Source organism: Trichomycterus rosablanca, chromosome 1 (genome assembly GCF_030014385.1).
Source record: "Trichomycterus rosablanca isolate fTriRos1 chromosome 1, fTriRos1.hap1, whole genome shotgun sequence".
NCBI classification, from domain to species: domain Eukaryota; kingdom Metazoa; phylum Chordata; class Actinopteri; order Siluriformes; family Trichomycteridae; genus Trichomycterus; species Trichomycterus rosablanca.
The window spans coordinates 8,265,526-8,284,647 of NC_085988.1; the positions used below are offsets into that span (position 1 = coordinate 8,265,526).

The 19,122-nt window shown below is 39.0% G+C and overlaps 1 protein-coding gene across 1 annotated transcript in view; it reads right to left on the bottom strand.

Moving 5' to 3' along the window:
* Positions 1-2,388: 2,388 nt before the first annotated feature.
* The window catches only part of LOC134333721 (palmitoyltransferase ZDHHC3-like), a 74,487-nt gene continuing 57,753 nt past the window's right edge, over positions 2,389-19,122 (bottom strand). The window contains exons 5-7 of the mRNA XM_063015888.1: positions 10,759-10,840; positions 7,330-7,460; positions 2,389-3,275 (exon numbers count right to left, since the gene is read on the bottom strand). Of these exons, the coding sequence (XP_062871958.1) occupies positions 3,117-3,275; positions 7,330-7,460; positions 10,759-10,840 (372 nt within the window). The 3' untranslated portion in view covers positions 2,389-3,116. The remainder of the gene's footprint in view (positions 3,276-7,329; positions 7,461-10,758; positions 10,841-19,122) is intronic.

The window sequence follows — 19,122 nt, forward strand, 5'->3', positions numbered from 1 at the left end:
TGCACATTTTGTTACTGCTTGTTAAGATATAAGGATATTGCACATGTTATGCCCATCGATTAAATATTTATCAGATTTGGGTTAATTTGTTCTGTCCACAAACTCAGCTTCATAATAACAGCTTTGAGAGAAATCACTATATTTCTCCCAAGGACTGTTCACTCTATATAACGATCGAGCTGAATCCAACACAATGAATCTGAAAATGACTTCATGAGTGTGGGTCAGTTGTAGCCAGGTGGGGGTGGAGCTGTTGGCTACAACCATCACAAGCGGTAAAAACATGTCTAATATAGAGCTACAAGCCTTTAAATATTATAATGTCAAATTAAAATGTGGCCTTAATCATTTTTTTTTTTCATGTTGAAATTTGTAAAACTGTGGTAGTGAATTCAGGTCAAGCTACAAAACATAACCATCTCACCACCGGCCAGTTTTAGAGAAATGGTTCATTTATGGACACGTGTAAGAGTGCAATGCTTTCACAATAAAACAAAATTAAGTAATAAATAGTATTTATTTAGAACATTTTAAATATAAAAGCTCTTATTGTGTGAATCATGTGCTCCGATGAAGTCTTCTCCTGTAATTCCTGAGTAAAGTAAAACATTTTCAGTAACCAGGAACCTAAATGAATATCTCCAAAGCGCTGTGATGGATCGGCACCCTGTCCAGGGTGTTCCTACCTTGTGTTCGAAGTTTCTTGGAGAATCCGGACCCACCACTAAATACACAGTATTGCCAAACGAATGTGGACACTTGACCATTGAGTTTGTTAAGACATCCCATTCCAAAACCATGTTGACCATATATGGGCATTTCACACTTTACAGCTTTAACTTTCTTTCTTTTTTTGGAAAGACTTATAAGATTTTGGATGGTGTCTGTGGGAATGTGTACCCATTCAGTCCAAAGGTCAGGCAACAGTGTTGGATGAGAAAATCCGGCTTGCAATTGATGTTTAATTCTTTCCAAGGTGTTCAGTGGGGTTGAAGGCACAGTTCTGTACATTAAATCGTAATTTTCTGGACCGCGCTTTGTGCTGGAACAGGAAAGTCTTTGTTTTATACACCTGTTCGCAATCAATTTCACATTTTAACTACATTTTCTGATTTTTACCCCGAGGTGGTTCTGACGGAGACCTGTTTACCCACCCGAGGTCAAATCCTGCAAGTTCAGACTGCTGTGCCAACAATGCTGCTCCTGCTAGATGTGACGGGGACCTAAAGTGTTTGCACCAGCAATGTCAAGAACTCCCTGCGGACTTTATCACAGACTGGACTGCATAATGAGGAACTCACGTTATTTTTGCTCAATTATAACTTTTAGTTCAATTTAAGGCAGTTGTAGCCTAGTGGTTAAGGTACTGGACTAGTAATCAAAAGGTTGTCTGTTCAAGCCCTGCCACTGCCAGGTTGCTACTGTTGGGCCCTTGAGCAAGGCCCTTAACCCTCAATTGCTTAGATTGTATCCAATCACTACTGTAAGTCGCTTTTGATAAAAATGTAAATGTTAATTGTGTGTGTGTATGATTTGTGTAAATCCTAATTATTCAAATTATTCTGCAGACCACCCAAGCAGGACGGAGGTCCCTGCTGAGTCTGGTTCCTCTCAATGTTTCTTCCTATATTTTTAAGGATGTTTTCCCTTGCCACTGTCGCCCTCGGCTGCTCAACAGGGGTCCTGGATTCTGTAAAGTTGCTTTGAGACAATATCTATGTAAAAAGTGCTATATAAATAAATTTGACTTGACTTTTGGCCATATAGTGTACTTAGGATGTGATATTTTGGGACAGTTTATCTGAGGATCATTTCAGCACAGAGAATAGAGAGTATGTGAGCAGGAACTAATATGAAAAGTCACCATATGGCCAAAAGTATTTGGACACCTGACTGTAAGCTTGCTGGACGTCCCATTTCAAAACAAACCAGTGACCTTCTATATGATGTTTTCAGCTAGAACAGCAGCCACTGGGTGTGGGAATTTGTGCCTGTTTAGTCAAAGTATGACAGCGTTTGTATGGGTGGGACAAAAAAGCCTCAGCTGATGTTCCGGTTCATTCCAAAGCTGTTCAGTGGGGCTAATTCTGATTTGAAATGAACTGGAACATCAACATCAGTGCCAGAGGTACAAATGCTGTTTTGTACTACTGATAGGGCTCAAATTCCCATACACAGACACACTTTAAAGTCGTCAGTGTGAGAAGCTTCTCAGAATAGTGACTGATGTTGTAGCTGAAAAGATCGCAGAGCTTACTCTGTTTTAATACTTGGACGTCCAACAAGCTCATGGTCAGGTGTCCAAATACTTTTGGCCGTACAGTGTCTCCATCTGACCATCCGAATACAAACATGTCATTTAAAGAAGAAAACAACAATAAAAAAACAACGAAGTAAACTTTCTTTTTTTAAAGTTACACTTTATTTTTTTCAGTTTATCCTTTTTCTCCCAATCTAGTCATATCCAATTCCCCAGCTGTATCTCTGAATCAAACAATCCGAGTCCATATCCTGTGTTGTATTAGGACACATCCCGAGCTTGACCGCACTCTGACTTGTTCAGAGGGGCTGAACGATACAAAAGTAGTAAAAATACAAGCAAGAAAATACTGAGCTTAAAATCCGAACCCATGTTGCACTTCTTGTAGTGGATTGGAACACGTCCCATCCCAGGCGATACACAAAGACATGATTTGTCAACTCCGGTCCTGGAGGCCCACTGTCCAGCAACCACCCCCCACTATCATGTCTGGAGAGTCACGCTATACCCTCTGTGAATCATCCACCACTTAAGCAGCCAGCAGAGGTCGCATTTCTGCAAGGGAAATGAAGAACCCTGTCGAATTCTTCTCTCCCTCAGGCACGGCCACTCTGATTCTGAACTCAAGAGCTGCAGATCTAAGCGTGCTGGAACAGGCGTCCACTGTCCTGCATATTTTCAAGCACTTTGTCGCCCCATATGCACCAGAACCAACAAACAAACAGCTTCCAAATGATCTCTGCAGGAGAGTGGGCTTCCAGAACCGACCCATTCATTCATTCAGAAAGGAAAGGGAAAGTAAAAGAGTAAGGCAGTCCGTGTGTACTATCTGCAGTGGATCGGGACACAGCCCGGATCAGACGACGTACTGGAAGGCGTCCGCTTTGCCGTGTTCCGGCGTGGCCAGAGGGTTGAGCCAGGCTACGGAGAACGGGTGTCCGAACACCAGCCTCATGTTCAACCACCTCGACCTCTTTAGCCACCTCCTCTCCTCCTTCTTCAGCTGCTCTATACCCTACGACACAAACACAGACACACAATTAGGAAGTGTTGATGTGCGGCTTTCTCTTTGTGTAACAGAGTTTCAGGTTGAATTTCTTGATGCAGCGGCGGACTGTGTTAAGTGACAGCGGTTTTCTGAAGTGCTCCCGAGCCCACGCGGCTATATTTACAACAGTAGCATGACAGGTTTTCATGCTGTGTCGTCAGATGAACTCAAATATCATGCACATTCAAACGGAATCTTTTCACAATATTATGTACGGTAGATGGTAAAAGAATGAAATTATGTGAAATCTTGCATTAACAGTGAGCCACGCCCCATCCTGGTTTGAACAGACTGATCCTGACCATGATTCCCTCACCTGTTACCAACTCACCTGCTTATTATGTCCTTAAAAAATTTAGCTTTTCTTTAAAATCCTTTACAAAAGATCTCTGACTTTGCTGCAGACGGCATTGTTTTTAAGACTGCGCTTAATACCGAGAACCAGTGACTGGAGCCAAATACGACTGACATCATGCACGCAGCAAGTAGTGCTGAAGGAAATCGTTGTTTTATGAATGGCACAATTGTAAAAAAATGTTTTAAATGCGATGCATTGGTTTAGAAAATTTCCATCGATGCATTTTTAGCGCCAATGTCATCGACCAATACGTCGACCAATCGCGACAACCCTAGTTCCAAAACCTCAATGTTTTACAAACTTTCTACTCTTCTTTTACATTTACATTACCGGCATTTAGCAGACGCTTTTATCCATTTAGCAAAGCGACTTACATTACCCTGACAGTATTTTGTCTAAGCAATTGATGGTTAAATCTTTAAATCTGTTCTAACAGGTAGAAGTCGATTCACGGTTAGAAGAGTCATTTAATAAATAATTACACCAATAGTTTAGTTTAGTAAAACCACTGGAAATGCATCATTTAGGCAACAAACCACTTGTGTAAAAACTAGGGATGTAACGATACACTCTACCCATGATACTGAGTTTACGATACGTTTTTTTTAAACAAAATTAAATTGAAGACAAATTATGACAAAGTTTCCTTTTATTATTTCTCTTTAAAATAAATACAATAAAATACTGTATTTGTGCTTATCTTTTATTTATCTAAATAATGAATGCTTTTTATTTCTGAGGTAGGTACAAACTATGCCAAATAATGCTGCACATTTCCCTTTTTCTCTAAAAAAAAAAACTGAAATGAAATTTTAAAACAAATCCCACATTAAATAAATAAATGAATAATACAAATAAAGGAAGTATCCTCACATACATACATTTGGCTGGAAAATTCCGAACCTGGCAACCCTGTAGTGACGTCAACCAGGCGAGGTGAATAGCACCAGCGCCCTCTGCTGTTTAAAGTGCATATCGATTCACAGATTTTAATCGTTACACACGTGAATCGATTTTTAACTGTGGTGCATCGTTACATCCCTAGTAAAAACAGTGAGGAGTCGTTTGTGAATGAGTCGATTCATTGAGTCAAATCTTCGAATCTGTTCCATAAAATTGAAAGTAAGAAGTCGACTCACGGTCAGAAGAGCCGTTTCATAAATAATTACGGCAATTTAATTAGAAAATCTTTCCGCTTCGTTTATACTAACAAAATATCAGGGTTGTACATGGTTTGTCCTCTTTCTATACCTATGATTAGCCTCATCTCATGGGATGTTCCAAAACCTCTTTACTCTTATTGGACCTCTTATTTAATCACCCACCAATAATCGTATTTATTATATAAACTATATTTATACACTACCGGTCAAAAGTTTTAGAACACCCCAATTTTTCCAGTTTTTATTGAAATTTATGCAGTTTAATGTCTTATTGTACTCTGAAATAAAGACATAGAACAAAAAAACAACTGAAGTTAAAAAAATAAATCATGGAATTAATTTATAAACCAAAATGTATTATAAAAGTTTGATTCATTAAAGTAGATACCTTTGGCAGATAAAAACAGCTGAACACACTCGTGGCATTCTTTCTACAATGAAAATTTAATATTCTTTAGAAAGTTCTTCCCAATTCTGTTGCAGAAGTTCCCATAAATGTGTGACACATGTAGGCTGCTTTGCTTTCACTCTTCTGTCCAGTTAATCCCAAACCAGCTCAATGGGGTTCAAATCTGAGACTGTGCTGGCCACTCCATGTTTTCAAGCTTACCATCTTGTTATTTTTTCCAAAGGTTCTGGCAAAGATTGGACTTATGTTTTGGGTCATTATCTTGCTGTAGGTTGAACCCCTGACCAACTACGCACATCCCAGAGGGTACTGCATGGTGCTGCAGAATGCTGTGGTAGCCGTTTTGGTTCAGGGTGCCTCTCACTCTGTACAAGTCACCGACCCTGGATCCAGCAAAACAGCCCCAGACCATCACGCTTCCTCCTCCATGTTTGGTAGTTGATGTCACACACTGAGGAACCGTCCGTTCGCCTACTCTACGGCGTACTAAAAATCCTGCGTGATAAACCGAAGATTTAAAATTTTGATTGATCAGTCCTTAACACCTTCTTCCAGTCTTCAATAGTCCATTGGCGGTGTTTCATGGCCCAGGAAAGCCTCTTTTTCTTATTCTGACGTCTTAGCAATGGATTTCTTGCTGCAACTCAACCTGTCAAACCTGCAACTCGAAGTCTTCTCTTCACAGTTGAAACTGAGACTCGCTTACTACGACCACTATTAAACTATGCCGCCTATCACGCAAGCTGCTGACTCTCAGAAACTTGTCTTCTAATTCTGTTGTGGCTTTGGGTCTGTCAGACCTCTTCCTGTCAGAGTTTCCCCCAGTTTCTAAGTGCCTTTTGATGGTGAAGGAAACTGTACTCACCGACAACTTGATTTTCTTCGCAATTTTTCTATAGGAAAGACCTACATGTTTAAGTGTTACGATGGTCTGTCTCTCTTCCATTGTTAATTGCATTTTTCTTGCCATTTTTATAGCAACTCAATACTTTCTGCAGAACAATACTGTTCAAATAATGCTCACAAGGGTATGGTACCACAGTGTGTTCCAACACTACTTTTATGCAGACAGAGGGGGTTGTAAGCAATCAAGAAAAATTGGAAGACCCCTAGGAATTGGTAGCATCAACTTTTAAGGCTTGATCAACCTCCATTACTGCAGAATAGCTTTAAGTTGTTAACCCATTTTATGTTCCCTGAAAAAGGGACACATCCCTTTTTTTTATAATGCTGAAATGTACATTATTTTTCAGTTTAGGGTAACCTCACTTTTTTTAAATCTCTGACAGTTCAGCACTTACCTTTGTACCACTTCAAGCTATTCATTGGACTTGAACTGCTTGAGTTTCAATAAAAAAACTGGAAAAATTGGGGTGTTCTAAAACTTTATAGTCATTATTAGACTTCTTCTAGGCTAATTTTGTCTTACTCTGTACCGTGTAATACTCTATTTCTTTCACTGCCAAGTTTATATTACAAAACTAAAATTGGGGGTTTGTACATCTGTACCTGCTTTATTTTATTTACTTATTTATTTATTTTTCTCCTCATTTATGGCTGTATAAATGTAGAAACCAGAATTAAGATGTATTAGGTACAGTGTGGAGGACTGTTTGAAATTGAATATGTAGATAATGTGTAGTGGTCACTGTTTTTGTATATGTTAGAGCAGTTGTAGCCTAGTGGTTAAGGTACTGGACTAGTAAACAAAAGGTCGCTGGTTTAGGCCTCATCACTGCCAGGTTGCCACTGTTGGACCCTTGAGCGAGTCCCTTAACCCTCAATTGCTTAGATAGTATACTGTCACAGTACTGTAAGTCACTTTGGATGAAAGCGTCTGATAAATGCCGAAAATAAACTAAAGTGGTCGCCTATTGTTTTCCCTTCACTGTAAGAACTCCAGCCCATAATAATCGCGAGACCCGAAGGTCTGGATCTCGTGGCCGTGCACGTGTTTGCTCCTGCAGACGCGAGAGGAAGCCTGAAGCCCGGCTCAGACTCTGAAGATCAGAGCGTTTGAAGGCGTCTGCAGCGCTCGAGAGAGAGCAAACAGGATGGGGCGTGGTCACGAGCGTTAGGGTGCAAACTCACGGTCTCGTCGGTGCAGATGGAGTGGAGCTGGGTGCCGAACATGACGGAGGTGAAGAGGAGGAAGAGCAGACCCTCGAAGCAGAGCAGGATGAGGAGGATCACCGTCGCCGGGGGAGAGAAACTGCTGCATTCTGGGACACAGAGACGTTGATGTTTTGAGTTTTAATCACCCAGAACAAGCCAAAACGAACTGAACTCGTTCATTCATTAAAGTATTCGGAGCCTTTATTTAATACACTGTAGAAGCTCCATTGAGAAGCACATCTCAGTATGATGCTACCACCACCATGTTTCACTGTAATGATGGTGTTAATCTGATGCTGAGAAGCACACCTCAGCGTGATGCTACCACCACCATGTTTCACTGTAATGATGGTGTTAGTCTGATGCTGAGAAGCACACCTCAGCGTGATGCTACCACCACCATGTTTCACTGTAATGATGGTGTTAATCTGATGCTGAGAAGCACACCTCAGCGTGATGCTACCACCACCATGTTTCACTGTAATGATGGTGTTAGTCTGATGCTGAGAAGCACACCTCAGCGTGATGCTACCACCACCATGTTTCACTGTAATGATGGTGTTAATCTGATGCTGAGAAGCACACCTCAGCGTGATGCTACCACCACCATGTTTCACTGTAATGATGGTGTTAATCTGATGCTGAGAAGCACACCTCAGCGTGATGCTACCACCACCATGTTTCACTGTAATGATGGTGTTAGTCTGATGCTGAGAAGCACACCTCAGCGTGATGCTACCACCACCATGTTTCACTGTAATGATGGTGTTAATCTGATGCTGAGATGAACACCTCAGCGTGATGCTACCACCACCATGTTTCACTGTAATGATGGTGTTAGTCTGATGCTGAGAAGCACACCTCAGCGTGATGCTACCACCACCATGTTTCACTGTAATGATGGTGTTAGTCTGATGCTGAGAAGCACACCTCAGCGTGATGCTACCACCACCATGTTTCACTGTAATGATGGTGTTAGTCTGATGCTGAGAAGCACACCTCAGCGTGATGCTACCACCACCATGTTTCACTGTAATGATGGTGTTAGTCTGATGCTGAGAAGCACACCTCAGCGTGATGCTACCACCACCATGTTTCACTGTAATGATGGTGTTAATCTGATGCTGAGAAGCACACCTCAGCGTGATGCTACCACCACCATGTTTCACTGTAATGATGGTGTTAATCTGATGCTGAGAAGCACACCTCAGCGTGATGCTACCACCACCATGTTTCACTGTAATGATGGTGTTAATCTGATGCTGAGATGAACACCTCAGCATGATGCTACCACCACCATGTTTCACTGTAATGATGGTGTTAATCTGATGCTGAGATGAACACCTCAGCATGATGCTACCACCACCATGTTTCACTGTAATGATGGTGTTAATCTGATGCTGAGAAGCACACCTCAGCGTGATGCTACCACCACCATGTTTCACTGTAATGATGGTGTTAGTCTGATGCTGAGAAGCACACCTCAGCGTGATGCTACCACCACCATGTTTCACTGTAATGATGGTGTTAATCTGATGCTGAGAAGCACACCTCAGCGTGATGCTACCACCACCATGTTTCACTGTAATGATGGTGTTAATCTGATGCTGAGAAGCACACCTCAGCGTGATGCTACCACCACAATGTTTCACTGTAATGATGGTGTTAGTCTGATGCTGAGAAGCACACCTCAGCGTGATGCTACCACCACCATGTTTCACTGTAATGATGGTGTTAGTCTGATGCTGAGAAGCACACCTCAGCGTGATGCTACCACCACCATGTTTCACTGTAATGATGGTGTTAATCTGATGCTGAGAAGCACACCCCAGCGTGATGCTACCACCACCATATTTCACTGTAATGATGGTGTTAGTCTGATGCTGAGAAGCACACCTCAGCGTGATGCTACCACCACCATGTTTCACTGTAATGATGGTGTTAATCTGATGCTGAGAAGCACACCTCAGCGTGATGCTACCACCACCATGTTTCACTGTAATGATGTTAATCTGATGCTGAGAAGCACACGTCAGCGTGATGCTACCACCACCATGTTTCACTATAATGATGGTGTTAATCTGATGCTGAGATGAACACCTCAGCATGATGCTACCACCACCATGTTTCACTGTAATGATGGTGTTAATCTGATGCTGAGAAGCACACCTCAGCGTGATGCTACCACCACCATGTTTCACTGTAATGATGGTGTTAATCTGATGCTGAGATGAACACCTCAGCATGATGCTACCACCACCATGTTTCACTGTAATGATGGTGTTAATCTGATGCTGAGAAGCACACCTCAGCGTGATGCTACCACCACCATGTTTCACTGTAATGATGGTGTTAATCTGATGCTGAGATGAACACCTCAGCATGATGCTACCACCACCATGTTTCACTGTAATGATGGTGTTAATCTGATGCTGAGAAGCACACCTCAGCGTGATGCTACCACCACCATGTTTCACTGTAATGATGGTGTTAATCTGATGCTGAGATGAACACCTCAGCGTGATGCTACCACCACCATGTTTCACTGTAATAATAGTGTTAATCTGATCAGATCTGAACAGTTCCATTTTTGAAGGGGGTTCAGCTCTGGAGATTTAGCTGACCATGACAGAATCTTGATCCGCTGGTTCTCCAGCCACATCTCGACTGACCTGCTGGAAAAGCCAATCCCCAGAGTACTATGGGAACAGTACCAGAGCAGAAGGTAATGAATGACCTGGTACGTGGCCAAAGCAGCCCCACGACTAGGTGTTGGGCCACTAAAAACTGGACTCAACAGAGGAAATTATTCCAGTTCTCTACGATCCTATCCTTGTGGTCTTTTGCCAATCTCAGCCTTGTGTTGGAACTCAACAGACACAGGAATGGAACAGACCGTCTGTCACACATGTACAGATGCTGAAATTTGGACTGGTCTTGTATTACTTCCAGAGCTGATTGTTTATATTTCTTAAAGACCCGACTGACTTTAAATCTTCAGGCCACCCAAGGATGATGGAAGTCCCTGTTGAGTCTGGTTCCTCTCAAGGTTTCTTCCTGTAATTTTAAGGGAGGTTTTGCCACTGTCGCCCTCGGTTTGCTCAACAGTTTGCTTAGTTTGGTCTGTCGGTCCTGGATTCTGTAGTTGCTTTGAAAACATAGTCCAGACGACTGGGTTGAGGAGGGACGAGCCACCAACCGCCGACAGTGTGTTAGGCAGCCAAGACTCACTCATACAATTGGAGTTTAAGCACTATTGGACGGTGGACCTAACATCATACAGAGGCTGAAGGACCTGCTGGTCTTTTTACTTTAAAAATGTACAAAACATCTCAGTTTTTTGGGGCCACTTAAACATTTTCATACATCTGTGATAATTAGTGAATAGAAGGTAAAACAACTTACTTGTCCAGTCCTGCTCAAAACAAAAGGTGAAGTGGAACGCGGCCATGATTAGAGCATGTAGTGAAATCAGAGCGATATACATCTGCAAAGCAAACACACACAGACCACGTTTCAGATTAAAATTAACTCTGTGGACAGAAATAAGCAAAATAACATGTGGAGTAAAATGAATCTGGTTTTACTAAAAAATACAATTTCACACAACAAGTATCTGTCAGGCCGAAGATGAAGAAGCTTTTTAAAGATCTCAGGAATCGAGCGAGGAACCTACAGAGCCACATGAACGATGTATCGCAGGTCCTTCCTTCCTGCTGCTGTAAGTGTGTACAACCAGCACTGCTCCAGACAGATCACACACACACTTTAAACTATTCATTATTCATAACAATGTGCAACTTTTTCCCCAGGTGTAACTATTACAATGTGCAATAATTTTCCCATGTGCAATTATTTGTTATTTGTAATTATTTGTATAGAGTTTTTTCAGTTTTTCTGACTTTTTATTATTATTGTTATACATTGTACTTTTTATTGTCTATTTTTTTGTACAGAGTATTTTACTGTCCCTTCGCTGCTGCAACACTGTGAATTTCCCCACTGTGGGACTAATAAATGATTATCTTATCTTATCTTGTAACTGTGTCCCTACATTCAAAAAGGCAGCGATTTTTCACCTCTAGTAACTTATCATTTAATTTGACATGAAAAATAAGATAAACTGCGTAAATCCAGACACTCAGCATTTAATTTAACATGAAAAATGGGATAAACTGCATAAATCCAGACACTCAGCATTTAATTTGACATGACAAATGGGATAAACTGCCTAAATCCAAACACTCAACATTTAATTTCACATGAAAAATGGGATAAACTGCCTAAATCCAGACACTCAACATTTAATTTGACATGACAAATGGGATAAACTGCCTAAATCCAGACACTCAGCACTTAATTTGACATGACAAATGGGATAAACTGCCTAAATCCAGACACTCAACATTTAATTTGACATGACAAATGGGATAAACTGCCTAAATACAGACACTCAACATTTAATTTGACATGACAAATGGGATAAACTGCCTAAATCCAGACACTCAACATTTAATTTGACATGACAAATGGGATAAACTGCGTAAATCCAGACACTCAGCATTTAATTTGACATGACAAATGGGATAAACTGCGTAAATCCAGACACTCAGCATTTAATTTGACATGACAAATGGGATAAACTGCCTAAATCCAGACACTCAGCATTTAATTTGACATGACAAATGGGATAAACTGCCTAAATCCAGACACTCAGCATTTAATTTGACATGACAAATGGGATAAACTGCCTAAATCCAGACACTCAGCATTTAATTTGACATGACAAATGGGATAAACTGCCTAAATCCAGACACTGAGCATTTAATTTGACATGAAAAATGGGATAAAGTGCCTAAATCCAGACACTCAGCATTTAATTTGACATGACAAATGGGATAAACTGCGTAAATCCAGACACTCAGCATTTAATTTGACATGACAAATGGGATAAACTGCGTCAATCCAGAAACTCAGCATTTAATTTGACATGACAAATGGGATAAACTGCGTTAATCCAGACACTCAGCATTTAATTTGACATGAAAAATGGGATAAACTGCCTAAATCCAGACACTCAGCATGTAATTTGACATGAAAAATGGGATAAACTGCCTAAATCCAGACACTCAGCATTTAATTTGACATGACAAATGGGATAAACTGCGTTAATCCAGACACTCAGCATTTAATTTGACATGAAAAATGGGATAAACTGCCTAAATCCAGACACTCAGCATTTAATTTGACATGACAAATGGGATAAACTGCCTAAATCCAGACACTCAACATTTAATTTGACATGACAAATGGGATAAACTGCGTTAATCCAGACAATCAACATTTAATTTGACATGACAAATGGGATAAACTGCCTAAATCCAGACACTCAACATTTAATTTGACATGACAAATGGGATAAACTGCCTAAATCCAGACACTCAACATTTAATTTTACATGACAAATGGGATAAACTGCCTAAATCCAGACACTCAGCATTTAATTTGACATGACAAATGGGATAAACTGCCTAAATCCAGACACTCAACATTCAATTTAACATGACAAATGGGATAAACTGCCTAAATCCAGACACTCAACATTCAATTTGACATGACAAATGGGATAAACTGCCTAAATCCAGACACTCAACATTAAATTTTACATGACAAATGGGATAAACTGCCTAAATCCAGACACTCAACATTTAATTTGACATGACAAATGGGATAAACTGCCTAAATCCAGACACTCAACATTCAATTTAACATGACAAATGGGATAAACTGCCTAAATCCAGACACTCAACATTCAATTTGACATGACAAATGGGATAAACTGCCTAAATCCAGACACTCAGCATTTAATTTGACATGACAAATGGGATAAAGTGCATAAATCCAGACACTCAGCATTTAATTTGACATGACAAATGGGATAAACTGCCTAAATCCAGACACTCAACATTTAATTTGACATGACAAATGGGATAAACTGCATAAATCCAGACACTCAACATTTAATTTGACATGACAAATGGGATAAACTGCCTAAATCCAGACACTCAACATTTAATTTGACATGACAAATGGGATAAACTGCCTAAATCCAGACACTCAACATTTAATTTGACATGACAAATGGGATAAACTGCATAAATCCAGACACTCAACATTTAATTTGACATGAAAAATGGGATAAACTGCCTAAATCCAGACACTCAACATTTAATTTGACATGATCAATGGGATAAACTGCCTAAATCCAGACACTCAGCATTTAATTTGACATGACAAATGGGATAAACTGCCTAAATCCAGACACTCAGCATTTAATTTTACATGACAAATGGGATGAACTGCGTTAATCCAAACACTCAACATTTAATTTGACATGACAAATGGGATAAACTGCCTAAATCCAGACACTCAACATTCAATTTAACATGACAAATGGGATAAACTGCCTAAATCCAGACACTCAACAATTAATTTGACATGACAAATGGGATAAACTGCCTAAATCCACTCACTCAGCATTTAATTTGACATGACAAATGGGATAAACTGCCTAAATCCAGACACTCAACATTAAATTTGACATGACAAATGGGATAAACTGCCTAAATCCAGACACTCAACATTTAATTTGACATGACAAATGGGATAAACTGCCTAAATACAGCCACTCAGCACTTAATTTGACATGACAAATGGGATAAACTGCGTAAATCCAGACACTCAGCATTTAATTTGACATGACAAATGGGATAAACTGCCTAAATCCAGACACGGCATTTAATTTGACATGACAAATGGGATAAACTGCCTAAATCCAGACACTCAGCATTTAATTTGACATGACAAATGGGATAAACTGCCTAAATCCAGACACTCAACATTAAATTTGACATGACAAATGGGATAAACTGCCTAAATCCAGACACTCAGCATTTAATTTGACATGAAAAATGGGATAAACTGCCTAAATTCAGACACTCAACATTTAATTTGACATGATAAATGGGATAAACTGCCTAAATCCAGACACTCAACATTTAATTTGACATGACAAATAGGATAAACTGCCTAAATCCACTCACTCAGCATTTAATTTGACATGACAAATGGGATAAACTGCCTAAATCCAGACACTCAGCATTTAATTTGACATGACAAATGGGATAAACTGCCTAAATCCAGACACTCAGCATTTAATTTGACATGACAAATGGGATAAACTGCCTAAATCCAGACACTCAGCATTTAATTTGACATGACAAATGGGATAAACTGCCTAAATCCAGACACTCAACATTAAATTTGACATGACAAATGGGATAAACTGCCTAAATCCAGACACTCAACATTTAATTTGACATGAAAAATGGGATAAACTGCCTAAATTCAGACACTCAACATTTAATTTGACATGATAAATGGGATAAACTGCCTAAATCCAGACACTCAGCATTTAATTTGACATGACAAATGGGATAAACTGCCTAAATCCAGACACTCAACAATTAATTTGACATGACAAATGGGATAAACTGCCTAAATCCACTCACTCAGCATTTAATTTGACATGACAAATGGGATAAACTGCCTAAATCCAGACACTCAACATTAAATTTGACATGACAAATGGGATAAACTGCCTAAATCCAGACACTCAACATTTAATTTGACATGACAAATGGGATAAACTGCCTAAATCCAGACACTCAGCACTTAATTTGACATGACAAATGGGATAAACTGCGTAAACCCAGACACTCAGCATTTAATTTGACATGACAAATGGGATAAACTGCCTAAATCCAGACACGGCATTTAATTTGACATGACAAATGGGATAAACTGCCTAAATCCAGACACTCAACATTTAATTTGACATGACAAATGGGATAAACTGCCTAAATCCAGACACTCAACATTTAATTTGACATGACAAATGGGATAAACTGCCTAAATCCACTCACTCAGCATTTAATTTGACATGACAAATGGGATAAACTGCATAAATCCAGACACTCAACATTTAATTTGACATGACAAATGGGATAAACTGCCTAAATCCAGACACTCAACATTTAATTTGACATGACAAATGGGATAAACTGCCTAAATCCAGACACTCAACATTTAATTTGACATGACAAATGGGATAAACTGCATAAATCCAGACACTCAACATTTAATTTGACATGACAAATGGGATAAACTGCCTAAATCCAGACACTCAACATTTAATTTGACATGACAAATGGGATAAACTGCCTAAATCCAGACACTCAACATTTAATTTGACATGACAAATGGGATAAACTGCATAAATCCAGACACTCAACATTTAATTTGACATGAAAAATGGGATAAACTGCCTAAATCCAGACACTCAACATTTAATTTGACATGATCAATGGGATAAACTGCCTAAATCCAGACACTCAGCATTTAATTTGACATGACAAATGGGATAAACTGCCTAAATCCAGACACTCAGCATTTAATTTTACATGACAAATGGGATGAACTGCGTTAATCCAAACACTCAACATTTAATTTGACATGACAAATGGGATAAACTGCCTAAATCCAGACACTCAACATTCAATTTAACATGACAAATGGGATAAACTGCCTAAATCCAGACACTCAACAATTAATTTGACATGACAAATGGGATAAACTGCCTAAATCCACTCACTCAGCATTTAATTTGACATGACAAATGGGATAAACTGCCTAAATCCAGACACTCAACATTAAATTTGACATGACAAATGGGATAAACTGCCTAAATCCAGACACTCAACATTTAATTTGACATGACAAATGGGATAAACTGCCTAAATACAGCCACTCAGCACTTAATTTGACATGACAAATGGGATAAACTGCGTAAATCCAGACACTCAGCATTTAATTTGACATGACAAATGGGATAAACTGCCTAAATCCAGACACGGCATTTAATTTGACATGACAAATGGGATAAACTGCCTAAATCCAGACACTCAGCATTTAATTTGACATGACAAATGGGATAAACTGCCTAAATCCAGACACTCAACATTAAATTTGACATGACAAATGGGATAAACTGCCTAAATCCAGACACTCAGCATTTAATTTGACATGAAAAATGGGATAAACTGCCTAAATTCAGACACTCAACATTTAATTTGACATGATAAATGGGATAAACTGCCTAAATCCAGACACTCAACATTTAATTTGACATGACAAATAGGATAAACTGCCTAAATCCACTCACTCAGCATTTAATTTGACATGACAAATGGGATAAACTGCCTAAATCCAGACACTCAGCATTTAATTTGACATGACAAATGGGATAAACTGCCTAAATCCAGACACTCAGCATTTAATTTGACATGACAAATGGGATAAACTGCCTAAATCCAGACACTCAGCATTTAATTTGACATGACAAATGGGATAAACTGCCTAAATCCAGACACTCAACATTAAATTTGACATGACAAATGGGATAAACTGCCTAAATCCAGACACTCAACATTTAATTTGACATGAAAAATGGGATAAACTGCCTAAATTCAGACACTCAACATTTAATTTGACATGATAAATGGGATAAACTGCCTAAATCCAGACACTCAGCATTTAATTTGACATGACAAATGGGATAAACTGCCTAAATCCAGACACTCAACAATTAATTTGACATGACAAATGGGATAAACTGCCTAAATCCACTCACTCAGCATTTAATTTGACATGACAAATGGGATAAACTGCCTAAATCCAGACACTCAACATTAAATTTGACATGACAAATGGGATAAACTGCCTAAATCCAGACACTCAACATTTAATTTGACATGACAAATGGGATAAACTGCCTAAATCCAGACACTCAGCACTTAATTTGACATGACAAATGGGATAAACTGCGTAAACCCAGACACTCAGCATTTAATTTGACATGACAAATGGGATAAACTGCCTAAATCCAGACACGGCATTTAATTTGACATGACAAATGGGATAAACTGCCTAAATCCAGACACTCAACATTTAATTTGACATGACAAATGGGATAAACTGCCTAAATCCAGACACTCAACATTTAATTTGACATGACAAATGGGATAAACTGCCTAAATCCACTCACTCAGCATTTAATTTGACATGACAAATGGGATAAACTGCCTAAATCCAGACACTCAACATTTAATTTGACATGATAAATGGGATAAAATGCCTAAATCCAGACACTCAGCATTTAATTTGACATGACAAATGGGATGAACTGCGTTAATCCAGACACTCAACATTTAATTTGACATGACAAATGGGATAAACTGCCTAAATCCAGACACTCAGCATTTAATTTGACATGACAAATGGGATAAACTGCCTAAATCCACTCACTCAGCATTTAATTTGACATGACAAATGGGATAAACTGCCTAAATCCAGACACTCAACATTTAATTTGACATGACAAATGGGATAAACTGCCTAAATCCAGAAACTCAGCATTTAATTTGACATGACAAATGGGATAAACTGCCTAAATCCAGACACTCAGCATTTAATTTGACATGACAAATGGGATAAACTGCCTAAATCCAGACACTCAACATTTAATTTTACATGACAAATGGGATAAACTGCCTAAATCCAGACACTCAACATTTAATTTGACATGACAAATGGGATAAACTGCCTAAATCCAGACACTCAACATTTAATTTTACATGACAAATGGGATAAACTGCCTAAATCCAGACACTCAGCATTTAATTTTACATGACAAATGGGATAAACTGCCTAAATCCAGACACTCAACATTTAATCTGACATGACAAATGGGATAAACTGCCTAAATCCAGACACTCAGCATTTAATTTGACATGACAAATGGGATAAACTGCCTAAATCCAGACACTCAACATTTAATTTTACATGACAAATGGGATAAACTGCCTAAATCCAGACACTCAACATTTAATTTGACATGACAAATGGGATAAACTGCCTAAATCCAGACACTCAACATTTAATTTTACATGACAAATGGGATAAACTGCCTAAATCCAGACACTCAGCATTTAATTTTACATGACAAATGGGATAAACTGCCTAAATCCAGACACTCAACATTTAATCTGACATGACAAATGGGATAAACTGCATAAATCCAGACACTCAACATTCAATTTACCATGACAAATGGGATAAACTGCCTAAATCCAGACACTCAACATTCAATTTGACATGACAAATGGGATAAACTGCCTAAATCCAGACACTCAACATTTAATTTGACATGACAAATGGGATAAACTGCATAAATCCAGACACTCAACATTTAATCTGACATGACAAATGGGATAAACTGCCTAAATCCAGACACTCAACATTCAATTTGACATGACAAATGGGATAAACTGCCTAAATCCAGACACTCAACATTTAATTTGACATGACAAATGGGATAAACTGCCTAAATCCAGACACTCAGCACTTAATTTGACATGACAAATGGGATAAACTGCGTAAATCCAGACACTCAGCATTTAATTTGACATGACAAATGGGATAAACTGCCTAAATCCAGACACGGCATTTAATTTGACATGACAAATGGGATACACTGCCTAAATCCAGACACTCAGCATTTAATTTGACATGACAAATGGGATAAACTGCCTAAATCCAGACACTCAACATTTAATTTGACATGAAAAATGGGATAAACAGCCTAAATCC